The sequence below is a fragment of the Gallus gallus genome, chromosome 18 (genome assembly GCF_016699485.2).
Source record: "Gallus gallus isolate bGalGal1 chromosome 18, bGalGal1.mat.broiler.GRCg7b, whole genome shotgun sequence".
Taxonomy (NCBI): domain Eukaryota; kingdom Metazoa; phylum Chordata; class Aves; order Galliformes; family Phasianidae; genus Gallus; species Gallus gallus.
Window position 1 is genome coordinate 5,490,390 of NC_052549.1, and position 16,413 is coordinate 5,506,802.

The 16,413-nt window shown below is 51.1% G+C and overlaps 2 protein-coding genes across 4 annotated transcripts in view; one reads left to right on the forward strand and one right to left on the reverse strand.

The window, feature by feature from the left end:
* Nucleotides 1-924: 924 nt before the first annotated feature.
* Nucleotides 925-10,879, reverse strand: SLC16A3 (solute carrier family 16 member 3). 2 transcript variants are annotated; one of them, NM_204663.2, is made up of 5 exons: nt 10,777-10,879; nt 5,529-5,772; nt 4,982-5,125; nt 3,810-4,577; nt 925-3,003 (listed from the first exon to the last, which is right to left on the reverse strand). In NM_204663.2, exons 2-5 carry the CDS (start codon nt 5,749-5,751, stop codon nt 2,717-2,719), a joined length of 1,422 nt encoding a protein of 473 aa, NP_989994.2. In that variant the 5' UTR covers nt 5,752-5,772; nt 10,777-10,879; the 3' UTR covers nt 925-2,716. The 2 variants fall into 2 exon arrangements, with proteins under 2 accessions (NP_989994.2, XP_040505392.1); XM_040649458.2 differs by having other exon boundaries at nt 6,206-10,859.
* A 4,530-nt stretch (nt 10,880-15,409) lies between these two features.
* The window catches only part of CCDC57 (coiled-coil domain containing 57), a 29,863-nt gene continuing 28,859 nt past the window's right edge, over nt 15,410-16,413 (forward strand). Inside the window, exon 1 of one of the 2 annotated variants that reach the window (XM_040649691.1) lies at nt 15,410-15,537. In XM_040649691.1, the coding sequence (XP_040505625.1) occupies nt 15,518-15,537 (20 nt within the window). In that variant the 5' untranslated portion in view covers nt 15,410-15,517. Of the gene's footprint in view, nt 15,538-15,765; nt 15,870-16,413 lie in introns of those variants that run through there. The other variant, XM_015295348.4, reaches the window with a different exon arrangement.

Consider the following 16,413-nt stretch of genomic DNA (forward strand, 5'->3'; position numbering starts at 1 on the left):
TTGTGAAATGTGGTTGGGTTAGAGGATGATTTTACATCACCTCACACCTGTTTTGTTGGGTTTAACAATTAACAATCTCTTCAGTCCTTCATGTCATCTCAATTCACAGAGTGCTCAAAGGCCCCAACAACTTCAGAATTATGCTAGACTGTATGCTAGGAGACTCTTCATCAGTTTTGGAGAAATAATCTACGAAAGCAATCTTTCAGTTGCTTTTTATTACTATACTTGGATATATTGCACCTGGGTTTCTGACTGCAGTTACATATGTTTCAGCAGTGTGTGATGGAGAGCAAATGACAGCACTGCCTTTGAGACATGTGGTTATTCCAATGTGTAGCTACCCATCTTCCACCCAAGCCACAGAATGCTGAGGAGGTGAAGGCTGAACAAAGGAGGGTTCATCCACATCTCTGTTGTGCAGCACTACTGCCTCTGCACCCAGACAGTTCTCTCTCCAGCCATGCTGGGACTGGCTGCCTATTTCTTCCAAATACAAGAGCACTGAGGGGTGTTGGGGATTCAGGGGGTTTCCATCTCAACAGTGCTGAGGTTAAAGCAATACTGTACCAAAAGACCTGACGGAGTTTGAAGGCAATTCCTTGTGAGTTTGCAATAAGCACAGCGAGGTTCATAAAATGCAGGCTAATCTTGCTAAAGGGTTCAGATATAATCCTTCCCTTCTAGTATGTAGTAGATGTTAGCTGGGTGGTTTTGGGGGGGCTTTTTTTTTTTACATCTTGGGTTAGGAGGAGCTGAACGTGAAGGCCTGTTTTGCTATGGCTGTAGAAGCAGTTGGGCAGAAGCCCCAGCACAGCCTGACACTGAGACGTGGTTGTCCAGGCAGAGCATCTGGCACAGGTGGAGGGTTCCTTCAAAGGCAGTCAAGGCAGGGGAGAGAAAAGGAAAGAGGACTGCACTGTATCCAATATAAAAAATAAACATTTTATTGAGTGCAGCATCCGTTTCTGTGTAAAATCGCTACCGAAAAATAAAATGGTGTTCCTAAGGTTTAAATTTGTCCTAACAATGCAAAATCATTGTGAAGGAATTAGCAGAGTGGAAGCTGGTATCCAAAATAATCCCATGGGTTGTGGTTTTGGCCCTTCTTTGGTTGTACTGTATCTGCTAAAATGACCACATGTGGGACAACTCATGATCGTATTTCTTCCGTATACTGCCTTAGAATCCCCCCTGAGAAGAAAATAGAATCCATTACAATTAAGCCTATTTTGAAGATTCTTACTGCACTCATAAATCCCACAGGGCTTTTTATACACGTTTCTGAAAACTGGGTTGAAATAGCATCATTTTATAGAAAATACTACATGTTTTCAATATGTTTGTGGGGAAAAAAAATGTAGAATAGACAATATACTCTATTTTTTTATACATGTAATAGAGAATGTCTTCCTTCTACCTTCCTTTCCTATTCAAAATCCTCACAGTGAATCTTTTCCCTTTCTGCATTTCTCCAACCCCTGCCTTGTCGGATCTGTTTGTGTTACTTCCCCTTCCCTCATTTGACATCAGACATGATGTAAGGACTACACAGAGCCTTTGTATAGTAAACAGGTAGCAGAGCAGGCCCAGCGCTTGATGAGCTCTCATTTAGTGCTGTCATAAATGTGATCAGCAGTTCCATCATCTTAAGCAACCAGAATGGCCCTCTGAACTTCTATAGATAATTAAAGCAGAGGGAAGAGGAGTAAATTAAACGTTAAAGGTAGAAATCCATCAAGTTTTTCCTGCGTTGCTGACGTTGCATATTAAAGATGTAACAGTAATGTGTTTCAAAGTAGTCCCAACCTGCCCCCTAAGTTACCCTGTAGCCCCATGTCTGATAGATGTAATCTGGACAATTAAAATGTATATACAAAACAGATACACTTTCAGAAGATTCTACTAAGCCTCCTGTCCATCTGGATGATACCTGTAATATTTTTCAGTGTTGCAGGGAAACTGTACTGAGAGCAGTGTATATGAACAGAGATGAACTTTGCTTATTGTCTGTTGGGATAGAGTCTACTCATTTTATTTTCCTTTTAGCATTCCCTAGGAACAGGGCTTGTGTGATCTGCTGAGGACAGTGCCTGCGATGTGCCTTTCTGTGTACAGTGTTTCCAGATGACAATTATAAAGACTACAGGTTTAGACAAAACTCATAGAAATACATTTGCATAAACCAAAGTAACAGGTATTATCAAAATTATACTAGGGCTGAGCCAATTAATCTGAAAGTCTAAAAAAAGTAAGAAATTCAAAGACCTAATGGAGACCTTTAAGTTCCTGAGATTTTTCTCCATCTCAAACTCTTTCCCCTTCCCAAAAAGCACAGAAAGGGAAATTACATTTAGCCACAGAACACAGCAATTTCACCCGTATTATCTGAAAACATACTCGTAATATATCCTTCCTCTATCCATGCCAATGAGCAGTTTCTGGTGATGCATGGCAAGACTCTACTTGTGTTCAGAAAAGCTTTTTTTGTTTACATAAAAAGTATAACCACAATGTTTCACCTTTCACTGATAAAGCTAATTTTCTGATAAAAGGTTGTCTTAGTAAATCAGCTTCCAGAGAGACCTGATGAGCTGACCGGCCTCCAGTTAATAACGCAGACGGCCCAGCCCTAAGCTAGTTCTATTTCTAAAATAAATAGTGTTGAAATTCTGTTTGACCCTCTTCTAAACGCTGTGTGGGCTTTGTGCCGTGCTCACACGCAGGTTTCTGGGTTAGTTACGACCTCGCCATTTTTTTCGGGCTCATCTTTTAGGAACTGCTCCACCTCAATGGAGTCCACCTTGGCATCCTCGGGAGTTTTGTCTTCAGATTTGTTTAATTCCTCTCTTTCTGCTGCTGCTTCTTTTGTGTGTGGTTCTGCTGGTTTTTTCTTAATGCAGAAGAAATTTCCCAAGGCCAGTACCAGCGCTGAGGTGGTAACTTCAATTCCAGCAATAATAAAGACAAACATGTACCTCCGTGTTAGATCCAAGAGTTTACCTAAAAAAGACAATACTGCAGGTAAATAAGTTTACACCAAAGTATTTCCATTATTTCACTTCAGCTTAGCAATGACTGAAAGCACTTCACATCCCAGAACATGTCCTCCCCTGCACACACTGACAGGAGCTGAACTGAAATAAAAGCAGTGCAGCCTTCAGATGCAAGAGATGAGGCAACCGCTGTGTACCTCACAACAAACTATGAAGCAGCAGGGTTGGCTGTTGGTTGTTACTGAACTTGCCATTACAAATTTAGGAATCTGAATATTTTGCAGTGTTGCCATACTTTGAGGTTACAAGATATATGCAGCACTATCAGTCTGCCTTCCCTGGAACAATCCTGATGCTTTAGAGCCTTTCTTGTCAAGTTGGTTATTTCTTTTTCCTCCTCTTGTAAAGTTTTCTTTCATCCTTCAAACCTACCATGGGTACAGAGAATCTGTCCTACTACCTTCCAAATGAAACTGATGGGATTCAATCTGAATTCCAACTCCAAAGAGGTTTAAATTTGATGATGTTTACCGTGTGTGAAACTCATACAATGCTATCTAACAGGAGATGCACTTCAGGCTTTCATTGCAAAAAGAGCAGCACCTCCAAATGGCAGCTCAACCAGTCCTTGCAAACAGATACAAGAAGGACAAAACATCCTTCCCTGTTCTGGGCTATTTCTGATTCTAACTGTACAAAGTCATGTAAGCATGTGCAACACAAGGACAACATGCACGTTGTGAGCGACTCGTTTTGTCTTTTTCACCCTGCAATGTCAACGGTTTTGAATTCTCAACTAAGTGGAATACTGACCTGCTGACGGCGGACCGATTAGAACTGCCATCGCTTCTGCCAGGAGCACCAAGCCAATAGCACTGGAAAACTTCTGAGTGCCAACAATAGCCATGAGAACTTCAAACTGAAGAGCACCTACCATTCCGTAAGAAATGCCAAAGAAAATGCAGAAGACCACCAGGCCACCGTAATCGACAGACATGGAGCCCATGAGATCTGTAAAGCCATTAAAAATCATAGCAAAACTGAAGAGGTAGACACAGCGTGGTCTAACCCACTTGAGACCAGCTACCATTCCGCAAATTGGACGAGCAAAGATATCAATAAATCCCAGAATCGTCAGAAGAAAAGCTGCTTTGGTGTCCTGATACCCTAAATCCTTGGCATAACTCACAACAAAAACTGGGGGAACAAAGAGGCCAAGCACCATGATAGATGCTGCTAGCGTGTAGATCACAAAACCACCATCTTTAAACACGCTGAAATCCAGGAGTTTTTTCTTTGCTTTCTTCTCAGCAGGTTCTTTGGTAGCTTCAGATTTTTTGGGTGGCTCCAAAGGTCTCATTAATGCTCCACATACACAACAGTTGAGCAGCATCCCACCCAGTATAAGGAATCCTCCTCTCCAACCATACTCATGTTGCAGTATCTGCCCCAGCGGTGAAAGGGCACAAAGGAACACTGGGCTCCCAGCAGCAGACAGCCCGTTGGCCAAGGGTCGGCGTTTGTCAAAGTAACGGTTTAACATGATGAGCGAAGGCTGAAAGTTGAGTGCCAGACCCAAACCTGTAACAGAAGGGACGAGAAGTTAATAGAGTCCTCCAAGAGCGCCATTAAAAAAAGAAAAAATCAATTGCAGTTTTTCTGATTGATGACCTGAGATTAGTTTTACTGCAAATGGACAAAAGAGCTCCATGGTAACAGGTGTAAGAGAACCCCACTTCAGTATTATTCTTATCTTTACTCTTCACTGATAACAGCAGTGGCCGTTAAACATACCAGAAAAAGATGCCATTTGTGATAGATAAATAAATAGGTGAATAAATACATAAAATCATTCTAGCTTTATCTGCTGTCTTAATAAAAGCCTGTTTGGATGATCCTGATCGTTTAGATATGTTGGTAGTATGAAACATCAGCTTAGAGCCAGGACATGGGCCGAGCCCATTCCAGCCACGTGTTCTGCTTACCGGTGATCACCCCTGCGGTGAGATAGATCTGAACGATGCTCGTGCAGAAGGAGGCTATCACCATCCCCATGGAGGCAAAAAGGCCACCTACCAGCATGACCGGGCGACAGCCAAAGCGATTGACGCACACGCTACAGAGCGGACCTAGGCAAGGAGAGGAAGTTATGGTTGCAGAGCTAAACCAGTTTTTACCAATGGTTTCATGTCAGTTCACATTTCTTTCCATTTCACATTTCTTTCCGTGCTTTGTCTATGCTACGAGGCCAATCCCAGAGGGTATTCTTTCCTTTGCAGTCAGATATTCCGTTCCTTTGTACCACCATGCAATTTTTCATCATCTGTAGCATCTACTGAGTTACAGAGGTTTAATTTTATATGCAAATTGTATGTTCGTAACTAATTCCTGCATTTACATGCATAAAAATTTTTTGAATGCCTTACTTGTACATGAGCAATAATAAGCAACCATGATTCACACTGTAAATGTCAGTATGATTTACAGACATCACTGTATGATGCAATGCTGGCTCAAAACCAAGAGACCTACCTGTTCCATAAAGCATGGCCAACAGAATGGAGGAAATCCATGCAGTGTCACTGTATCCAACGCCAAATTCCCGGATGAGTTCTTTGAAGAAGACACTGACTGCCTTTGGAAAGGCGTAGGAGAATCCTGTGATGATAAAACAGCCGAAAAGGACAGCCCAGCCCCAGCCTCCATCGGGAGCTTTGACGCCAGATGGACCATCATCAACTACCACTGCTCCCATGATGCAGCTCAAGAGGGTTCCCTAAGAAATCAAGACAAAAATTAGTTGATACACGTTGGGACAATTATTATCCCAAACAGGCAGAACGTGCACTACAGCTGAAGTTACAGACTATTTTAGAAGGAAAGAGCTAGTTTCTAAGCCTGGGATTTTTGTTATAAGACATTGGTAGAGGAAGCTCTTGGACTACTCGGGACATCTGGATGCAAAATCCTGGCACATGCATCACAAGTCCTGGCCCAAACAAACATAAAAGCTTAGATGTATAAAATCTGATAATTTAAGCACAATTGATTGGGATGTTCGTTACTAAAGAATGCTTTGGGAACTGCAGGTCACCAGGAACAATGCCATTTTACAGCTCTATTTCAGGACCAGACTGTCCCAGCCTGGTTGGCACAGACTTCTTGTCTAGAAAAGTGAGCACTGAATGTATGATTGTTAATAGGCTTACCCGACTCCAGGTGTCTGGCACTGCAGATGGCCGATGTGCTGACTGCCATAACAATATAAAAAGGTGCCTATCTTTTTAGTTTCTGCACTCTCACAAGTTTGGGGCTGGTAAATCAAAGTCTGAAGCTGCATCTCTGACATAGGGTTGTATGTCCCCATTTCAGAATGGTTTGTTTTTCCTAATGATGTCTGTATGATACAGAGCATAAAACGCTCTTGATATTTATTTTTTTAAAGCAGTAACAAAACAGCAAGGAGAAGGTGTACAAAATGTCATGCCTTCATGAGGCCAGCAGCTCTGTAAGCCATCAAGCAGCAGCACGCTTTGTGAACAGATGGCAGCAGTGAACACAGCAACCTTCAGCCCCAGGAAGGAATGGCTCCTGCCATCCACTGCTCGTGTTGCACCAAGGGCAGAGCGTGCCTGACCCACCTGGTGGCCTTCTGTGATGGGGTGATGGCACTGGTGGACAAAGGATGGGCAAGTGCTGTTGTCTACCTGGACCTGTGCCTTTGACATGGCCCTGTGCCGCATCCTTATCTCTAAACTGAAGAGAGATGGATTTGATGGCTGGAGTATATGGTGATAAGGAATCGGTTGGATGGACGCAACCGGAGGTTGTGGTCAGTGGGTCTATGGGTGGAGGGCAGCGATGAGCAGAGACCCGCAGGGGTACGTCTGTAGTGCCCCTCACCCAACATCCTTATCCTTGACAGTGACGGGGGGATGGGGCGCACCCTCAGCGGTTTGATGGCACTGAGCTGAGTGGAAGGGATGATGGCATCCGGAGGGACCTGGCTCAAAAAGTGGGCCCATGGGAACCGAATGAGGTTTAACACGACGTAGCACAGAGTGCTGTGCCTGGGTTGGGGCAATCCCCGACAGCACACGGACTGACAGAACGGGCTGCGAGCAGCGCCGTGAAGGACGTGGGGTTCTGATGGATGAGATGCAGGACTGGAGGCAGCAGTGAGCGCTGGGGGCTCAAAGGTCCCTGCGCCGCCCCGGCAGAGGGGCACGTCGTGTGGTACTCAGAGCGGTGAGGCCGTGGCACTGCGCAGAGCCGTGCCGACCGTCCCCGGAGGCGCCCGAGGCCGTGGGTTGGCTGTGGGGGGCACCCAGCCCACGGCACGGGGCGGAGCTCGATGATTGGTAAGGTCTCCTTCAACCGGAGCCGCTCCGTGATTCTGCACTCACAGAAGGGGGGGTTGGGCCCGGGCTGAGCCCGCTACGCCGCGGCACCGCGTGACCGCACCGCGCTGACGTGCGGCGCTGCCAGTCAGCCCGGCAGGGCGCGCGCCGGCGGCCGCCGCACTGAGACGTGAGGGACGTGACCGGGCGGCGCGGGGCGGGGCGGGGCGGGGCCGGCGGGGCTGAGCGGAGCGCCGCTCGCTGTGAGGGCCGGCAGTGCCCGCTGCGCTCCGCCCGCGCTGCGCTCCTCCCCCGCCCGCTCAACGCCCCGCGCTCCAGACAGAACCTCACACATCGCTCGTCGGTTTTAACCCACGCCCGGTTGTCGTGAACGCATCAGCATTAAAAGACGATTCACCCTCCAGAAATGAACGGCCCCGCTGCAAACGCGGCCGAAATTCTCCTCATCCATCTCCCGGCACACCGCAGCGGGCTCTGAGGGCTGCGTGCACCACAGCACAGCAGCGGTGGGTTTTGTTCCGGATTCCTCCATCACAAATGGGCCCTTCCTTTGGTAATGAACGTGTTTACACGGCAGCGAATGCAGTTAAATCCGCGTGTTTTCGTGCTGCTGGTATTATCCTCCCGTTTCCATGGAAACTGATATAAGCTCAGTTAGGAGGAATCACGGGATGGCTGGAGTTGGAAGGGACCCCAAAGGCCATCTGGTGCCAGCCCTGCACTGAGCAGGGACACCCACAGCTCCAGCAGTGCTCACAGCCCACCCCCTGACCTCGGCTGTCTGCAGGGATGGGGCACCACCGCCTCTCTGTGCAACCTGTGCCACTGCCTCACTGCCCGTGGTGTTAAACCTTCCCTATATCCAATCTAAACCTCCTCTCTTTCAGTATGAAACCATTTTCCCCCATCCCATCCCAACAGACCCTGCTAAAGAGTCTGTGCCCTTCATACAGCCCCTTGGGGGACGGGAAATATTCAGCTGATTGGGGGTAGCGCTGCTGTTGGGATCTCTGGGGCTGTGGTTCGGCATACACAGAAGTATCTGTATTATAAAAAACCGAAGGTGGAAACGGGAAGAACCTCATAGTGGTGCTCAGCCGCTGCCTCATTGCCACACAGCAGTGCTGCAGGGGCAGCGGTGTGGGTGGGAGAGATGTGGCCGTGTGAAGGCTGACCTACCGGCCTGGAGAATGTATTTAACAGGGGGACACCCAGAAACGTGCGTGACCCCCTCAGCCAGAGATAAATAATGGCCATCAGAGGGAAAGCGAGAACTTCAAACTGAGATCCCATATCAGACTGGGAGTAGACAGAACCCCACAGCCGAAAGGCAGACAGCCGAGCTGACACTGATACGTGCCACAAAGACAATAAGGATCCTCAGTTTAGAGGGAGGATGGATACACTGAAAAGCACAGAGTGCTCCATGCTGAGCACCAATAGAGGCCACAGACCTCTGCCTTTGCCTGTGGGCATCAAAAAGGAGGAGCAGCACCCAACCCCCAGCAGTGGCGGTGGGAGCCGGGCTGAGCGCTACATGCAGAGGGGCCGCGTTGTCACCGCTGGGCAGAAAGGGAAAGGCCTTCACCTTCACCTTATGCTGAGGGTGGAGGAGGGAAAAAGCACCCAAACAGGGGACAGGCAGTGACAGAGCTCCGCAGCAGGGTAACACTGCCACAGACAGCGGCTTTAAGGGCTTTCTGTTGAGTAAAGCGCCACAGAAGGGTGGCACAGAGGGGTTCAGGCTGACACAGAGGAGTTCAGTTTCGCAACATTTATCCCCGAGGGAGCGGTGCTTTGTTAACACACAGAGCTCGGCAGTTCCCCAACATAAAGCAGAAGCTGTGAGAGCAGCACCTGCAGCGGGGCTGGGAGGGTGGGGTGGGAGATGTGAGCAGGGGGGGACGACAGACACAGAGTTAGGTGGGTTCCCGAACACCACGCGGTGTGTGAAGCCATTCCAGCCACACCTGCCAAGCTGAGGCACCGCGCAGGAATGCGACCGCACGGCAGAGCGGAGCAGAGCCGTTGTGTGGCACAGCAATAAGCAAACAATAAGCACGGAGACCTCAGCGCCGGTTTGCTTTGACACGGGCCGGAATAAGGAAACAATTGGCACAACGCCTTTGTGAAAGCACCGCCGTGGGCACAGGGCTGAAATGAATGGCCGTGACACGCGGGGAACGCAGGGATCCCACTTCAGTGCAACGCCGTAACTTCTATTTTTGAAAGCGCACTGAAAGCAGCGGGATAACTCACATAGAGCTGGAGTCACGCTCAGCACTGCTGCTCGGAAAGGGCACCCGAGGGGATGCTGACAGACACACGTCCGCACGGACAGAGATAGGTGTGGTGCAGGGCAAAAAACAACCGCGGCTTTCAGAGGAACACATCCACTTCTCAGCAACAGCGCTGATCGCTGATAGGGTGGTGGGTGTATCTGCCCGGTGTATCTGCCCGTGTGCTGCCGGAGAAGAGCGGGCTGCTGCTGCCAGGTTGTGTTTGTAACGAAGGAAAGCGTTCACCTCGAGATTAAAAGAGCCGTTTCCTTCTCGGTAAGGAGAGAGCCGCAGGAACAGCTCATCGTCTGACCCGAGGGCATCGCTTTCGCACCAGCCGAGCTCGTGGCGCTCGCTGGTGATGTGCTCAGCGAGGAGAAATAAAGACACCAAAGCATCACCCGACTATCGCAGATAATTTGAAGAGCCCGGTTCTTAGGCGCTAATTGTAAAGGCAAACAGCCTCCCCCGCAGAGCAGCTGGGGCGGGGAACGCAACGGACGCGATGCTATGGATAAACCCATAGCGGGAACCGCCCGTGTCATCCCGGGCTGCGAGTAACAGCGTGCGTTACAGCGAGCGGGGACGGACTGATGAACCTCAGTGCAGCCACGGACGGCGGGACGCGGGGAGACGGGGGGTGGGAGATGGAACGGCCGAAGGAAGGGCAGGCAGCAGCAAACTGCCGGACGGAAGAAAGGAGCGCAAACCGGGAGAATGGAAAGCCTCGTGGGGCCCAGCGGGGAGGAGAGGTCGGGGAAGGGGGGAGGCAAACGCGGCGATGGTTTTGTAGGGAACGGGAATCTGCAGCAGCCTTTGGGAACGGGCGTTCCATTAACATGGCCGGCACATAAGCAGACGAGGCGCGAGAAGCGCGCGTCTGTGGCAGCTCCCGACCGACAGCCCGCAGCATCGCTGCCCGCCGGCATCTCCCGCAGCGCGGCCGGGGGGGTTCGGCGCCCCGCGCCTGGCGGAGCCGGGACGGACCGCGCCGCTCCCACCGCCCCGCGGCGCCGACCCGAGGGATGCGGCCGCACGGAGCTCCGCGCGCCCTCCGCCCGCCCCGCTCGGACCCACCGCGCCCCTCCGCACCCAGCGCTCCCCAGCATCGCGCGAGGCGGCTCCGCCTCGGTACGGTACCTGAGTGCAGATCCCCGCGCGCTCTCCGGACCTCCGCCCGCTCTCCCCGCGTGCTCTCCGGTGCGACCCGGCGCTGCCCGTCTGCCGAGCGCCTCGGCGAGGCGGGTCGCGTCCGCTCGCCCCTCCCCTGTCCCCGCGGGGCCGCCCGAGTCCTAGCGCCGCCACGTGGCCCTTCCCGCCGCCGCGGCTTCGCCCGCTCAGAGGCACGCGGTCGCGCTCGGTGCCGTCCCACCCGACCGCCGAGGACCGCCCGCAGACGGCACCGCCCGCAGCCCCCGAGCGGGTTGAGGCGCTCCGCTGGGAATGACGGGGTGCGGCCGCGCTGCGGGAGCGCAGCCCTACGGCGGGTCGTGCGGGTGGGCGCCCAGACGGGTCTTGAAGGTCTCCGGAGGAGAGCCCCTCACGCTGCAGGCATTGTGCCCATTGCCCCCTGTTCTATCGCTGCACACCCCCAAAAAGAGTCTGCCCCCGTCGGGTTGATTCCTGTGTTTTAGATATTTACAAACAGCGATGAGATCCCTCTCAGCCACCTCTTCCCGGAGAGAACAGCCCCAGGGCTCTCAGCCTTGTCCATGGGAGATGCTCCAGGCCCCCTCTCTTCAATGTGTTTGTGAACATCTCTTTCCTTATTTAGCTTCTTCTATCATGTGAGTGCCTCTAAGAGCTACTGATGCTTTAGAAGCAATTCAAAACGTAACTGTACCTATAGGATGTAGGTGACATATTGGCAGCTATTTCCTGGCTTCCCTTTCCTTTCTTCACAGCTCTCCATTCCTAGGCACCTCTGTCCACCCCGTGTACTTACATAGCACACATCCCTAAGGTTTCAATTAAAAGGTCTCCTCTGGGGCCGTGCATTTCTATCACGTAGTAACTCAAGTATAGGGGAATATCAAAACATTTTTGAAGGATGGAACTGTCCTTCCTTAAGCAGTGACGCTCAGAGGCTGTGGCAATGTTTGATATGTCAAGAGCTGTAACTGCTTTCCGGTCCTTTTGGGACTGGCAGTAGAGATCACACATCCTTATCACGGACTCCACCCCTTCTGCTGAGCTCCAGGCACTGCACTGCCTGCACCAGGAGCCCCACAGCACTCAGCGGGTTTTGTTATCCTGCAGTTACTTTCAGCTGCCCCAACAGCCTGCATTCAGGTAATGGTTGGCAGATAACAACCGGTTTGACACAGCCTTAAGATTAGCAGTGTGTGCCTTGCTGGCTGCATCCAGAGACCCGCTCAGCCCTATCTGCCTTTGTCCCTGAGTGGGTAAAAAAGGATGTGATGGCAAAGCTGAATCAGAAGTCAAAGCAAACGTAATGCACAGGAGGAAGAAAAACCTCCATGGAGTCTGAAGTTTCACATCTTCACTCTGTATTGTCCCATTTCATCAGCGCCTTCTCAACCACCAGAAGGTACCAATTTGTGCAACACTGCAACCACATCCCCTCCCCTACAAGTCACACCCCAACATCTGTGTATGTACACAGCAGTGAGAGGAGCGCTCCAAACATAAACCAGGTTGTGTGCTGTAAGTGCACTGAGACCTGGAGCACCTACTGGGACAGAGTCTGTAGCAGTTGGGATGGGATGGGATGGGATGGGAATGGAATGGGATGGGATGGGAATGGGATGGGATGGGATGGAAATGGGATGGGATGGGATGGGATGGGATGGGATGGAGTGGGATGGGATGGGATGGGATGGGATGGGATGGGATGGGATGGGATGGGGGGAAATGGTTTCATACTGAAAGAGGGGAGGTTTAGATTGGGTATAGGGAAGTTTTCACACCACGGGCAGTGAGGCATTGGCACAGGTTGCCTAGAGAGGCGGTGGTGCCCCATCCCTGCAGACAGCCGAGGTCAGGGGATGGGCTGTGAGCACTGCTGGAGCTGTGGGTGTCCCTGCTCAGTGCAGGGCTGGCACCAGATGGCCTTTAGGGTCCCTTCCAACTCCAACCGTCCCGTGATTCTATTTTTCAGCAGCACACATCCTTAGCCATTCAGCAGCCGATGAGGAAACTGCATCCAGAGCTCTGTGCTGTCACTTTTGGAGCCGATTCCTCCCATTGTTTTTGAAGAACATGTGAAAAGCATGCATCTGAAAGCGATGCACTCATCGGGGATGGCGTGCCAGGATAAATGACAGCCCTCAACATGGACACCCAGCTCACTGCATTTAATTCAGTGCTCAAACAAGGCTCCAGTGTGAGTGAGCAGAGCACAGGGCTGCTGCCCCTGCAGCATCCTGCACTCAGTCCAGATAACCTCTGAAATGTTTGAAACTGAGATGAAGGCACCGAGCCCATATCTGCTAAGTGGGGTTAAATAGCATCTCTTTAAGCAATAAATGTGCTACATTGTGAGTAAAGGGAATATGAATGCACAGCAAAGAGAACTCAAAGACAGTGACTTAAGGCATCGACCTCTGAACACAGCTTTGGGAAGAAATCTTTGTGGTTGTTAGAAACGGACCCACAATGCTGTGCACCCCGCTGTTGTTTATCTCTAAGTGTGCACATTGCGTGTGTTCTCAAACTGTCATTAGCATGAACTCATGAGGAGTCGTTGAGTAGGAGCTGCATCTGTCCAGCATACACTGTGACACTCAATTCGCTTCTCAGTGATGAAGATTCTTAATAGGAAAGAATATCATTTGGGCGTACTGATGGAGTTCAGACTGCACCAAACCTCCACTAAAACGTCCTTCACTCCGTCATTCCTTACAGGTTTCCAAATGAATACAGATCCTGCTGTGTTCCCTACTCCCATATTTCATTGCTGTTACTATGGCAGTAGTGATAAGAATATACCTTGGTTGCTCCGAAAGTAATGCCTCCTATTTCTTGCCATGGAAACGACAGCAGATACAACAACCACAATAACACTCTTTGACAGAGCTACAAAGGAATATTTTTCAGCTTAATCACCCATTCCAAATTCCAACCGCACTCTTTGCTGTGCCTGCTATCTGTCGGTGAGTCCCAAGTATTACCTTGACAGCACCTGCATGTATTTGTTCTCTTTAAGCTTTTGGAGACGTTTGACTTTTGAGGCATTTACCTTATTGACACTTGAACTAACTATAAAGCTATTAATTATAGCTTTATACTGCAACATTTTTAAGTGTTTGAACCATAACAGTGGACATTTCAAATGGCTTCAAGAGCAGCCAGCACTCCCCTTTGCTTCAAAAGGGACGCGTGGCAGAGCGTGCTGCACAAAGAGCCCTTGTAGGATGGCTATTGAAGAAACCTTCAGCCTTGAGGTTTCAACAATCTGTAGTTTGTTCCTAAAGCAAGGCTGGAAATAAAGGCTTTCTGTGTGGTTCTCAAGGTGCACTCCTGGAACGTGAAGTGTACCTACAAAGAGGTGCAAAGACTTAACAAGTATGAACCTACAGTTATACAGGTATGGGAAAGAGAGACATGGAAATCAAATTCTTCAAGCCTGGATGAAACTGGGATTTAAATACATCCTAAATACGCATTTAAGTGTTTCTAATATACAGCACCCATGTTTCAGAGATACTGGGGATCAGAAGTTCCTCTTCAAGCTCAGCCACTTTTACTTATACGATCATCTTTAAAATGTTCGTTTTGATTTTTATATATATATATATTTACTATTTGTCAAATACATTCCTCAGGGTTCTGTCGGAACAAGAAGTTCATTCATTTGAAGGAGAGCTGGCTCAAAAAGAAGGCTTTTCCTGGCTCGTGTTTGAACGCTCCGTCCCATGGCTGTGCTCACTGCGGAGCCCCCAGTGTGGCTCACAGAGCAGCCCCTCTTGTTGCCCAGGGGAGCACCTGTGTGTGCCCCGAGCAGAAATGAGGGTGAAGGGAATGGGATCGGCAGTCCAAGTAATGGTGGGTTTTGTGGTAATGGTGGGTCTTATGAAGGTGGGCTGTGATCAGAGCCTCACATGGGGAACGAGTGCGTGTTATTGATGTGACTGGGGACTGTCTGGGGATACCGGGGGGGGACAATGGTGAATTTGAATGAAGGGGATGGGTGGGGAGTACAGATTTAAGCACTCACCAACAGTGTAGTCATAGAACCATAGAATCATAGGATCACAGAATGGCCTGCGTTGAAAAGGACCACAACGCTCATCCAGTTCCAACCCCCTGCTATGTGCAGGGTCGCCAACCAGCAGCCCAGGCTGCCCAGAGCCACATCCAGCCTGGCCTGGAATGCCTGCAGGGATGGGGCACCCACAGCCTCCTTGGGCAACCTGTTCAGTGCGTCACCGTGTTTTGAGACCCCCATTGCAAAGCGTACATTACACTGGGCCTTGCAGCGTAATTTTTGATTGCCTAGAAGGTTTTGAAGATCATTTGAGGCCAAATCTCACACAGTGTGCTTTGAACCAGAGGTGATTTATACAAACAAACGAAGTATATCCCTTCAGCAACGGCAGCGTTCTGACGTGCATTACAGGAAATGTGCCCCGTGGCTTCCAGCCATGCGACTCATGGCAGTGACTCAAGGCAAATCACGCCATGCTCCCGGTTGGTGCATCACAACTTCCTCAGCGTCACGGCGGTGATGCTCTGATGGCTCACCCTGCTCTCACGGCTGGATTTATGTCCTGGGAGCAGAAACTTCATCTATTATTTATTGCTTTTGCAGCTTGGATGGGGCCCAGAGCAGCCCAGCCAAAGGGCTGGAACTACAGATGGTGTTCTTAGAAGAGACGTGGGTTTAACGAGGGGCGCAGCCTGGAAGAAGGACTGCTGGATGTCAACAGAGGGGACGAGGTGGGCAAAACGCGAGCACCAAATCACGGTAGCAGCTGAGGGAGTGTGAAAGCCGTGAGAGAGAGCGGGAAACGCGGCCCGGCTGAGAAAGGAGGAGGAGGGCGAGGGGAGCCGGCCGGCGGGGGGCAGCCGCGGGGGGCGGGGCGGGGCGGGCAGCGCGCTGATTGGCTGCCGGCGGGGCTCGCCAGAGGCCGGCCCGGGGCTGGAGGTGGGCGGGGCGTCAGCGCCGCCGTTGCCATGGTGACGACCCCGCCTCCGCCAGGCGTTGCCCGCCGCGGTTGCCATGGAGACGCGGCCCGCAGCTGCGGGCGGGAGGACGTGCGGGTCGGCGGGTACGGGCACGGGTAACGGGTACGGGTAATGGGTAACGGGTACGGGATGCTCCGAAGGTCTCCTCCGCCGGCACCATCACACGGCGCACGGCCCGCGCGTCATCCGCTCATCCCGCGGAGCTGCCGGCGCAGCGCCCATCCCGTTCCCTGCTCGCTCTCTCTCCCCGCTGTCCTCCTGCTCTCTTGCAGCCGCTCTGTGCCCTCCGTCTGCCGCCTCGAAGTCCCGGCCTTTACCTTCTGCTACGGGGCGCCCTTCTGCCTTCTCCCGAGGGCGGTGACCCCGCTCTGTGGCTGCCATCTGCTGCTGCCTGCCAGCCCTGGCCCTGTGAGCCCCCTGAGCCCTCCCACCCTCCATCCCACAATCCGACCCCCACCCGCTCCCCCAGCCGACGCTTTCCTTCCCTCCTTTTATTCCCCGTCCTCCCTCTGCACTGAACCCAGCCCCCCTTTGCTCCATCCCTGCTGTGCCATAGCAGTGGAGCAGCTGTGATGTGCCTCATGGAGGCTCTATGTGTGTGTTGTTGCCCTGTGGAGGAAACCAGCC

Excerpts from the sequence above, each read along its gene's own strand:
- SLC16A3 (NM_204663.2), bottom strand. The coding sequence starts at position 5,751 with ATGGGAGCAGTGGTAGTTGATGATGGTCCATCTGGCGTCAAAGCTCCC. Across the intron at positions 4,578-4,981 it reads CACCGCAGGGGTGATCACCG|GTTTGGGTCTGGCACTCAAC; the intron begins GTAAGCAGAACA and ends CTTCTGTTACAG. Across the intron at positions 3,004-3,809 it reads AATCGGTCCGCCGTCAGCAG|GTAAACTCTTGGATCTAACA; the intron begins GTCAGTATTCCA and ends TGTCTTTTTTAG.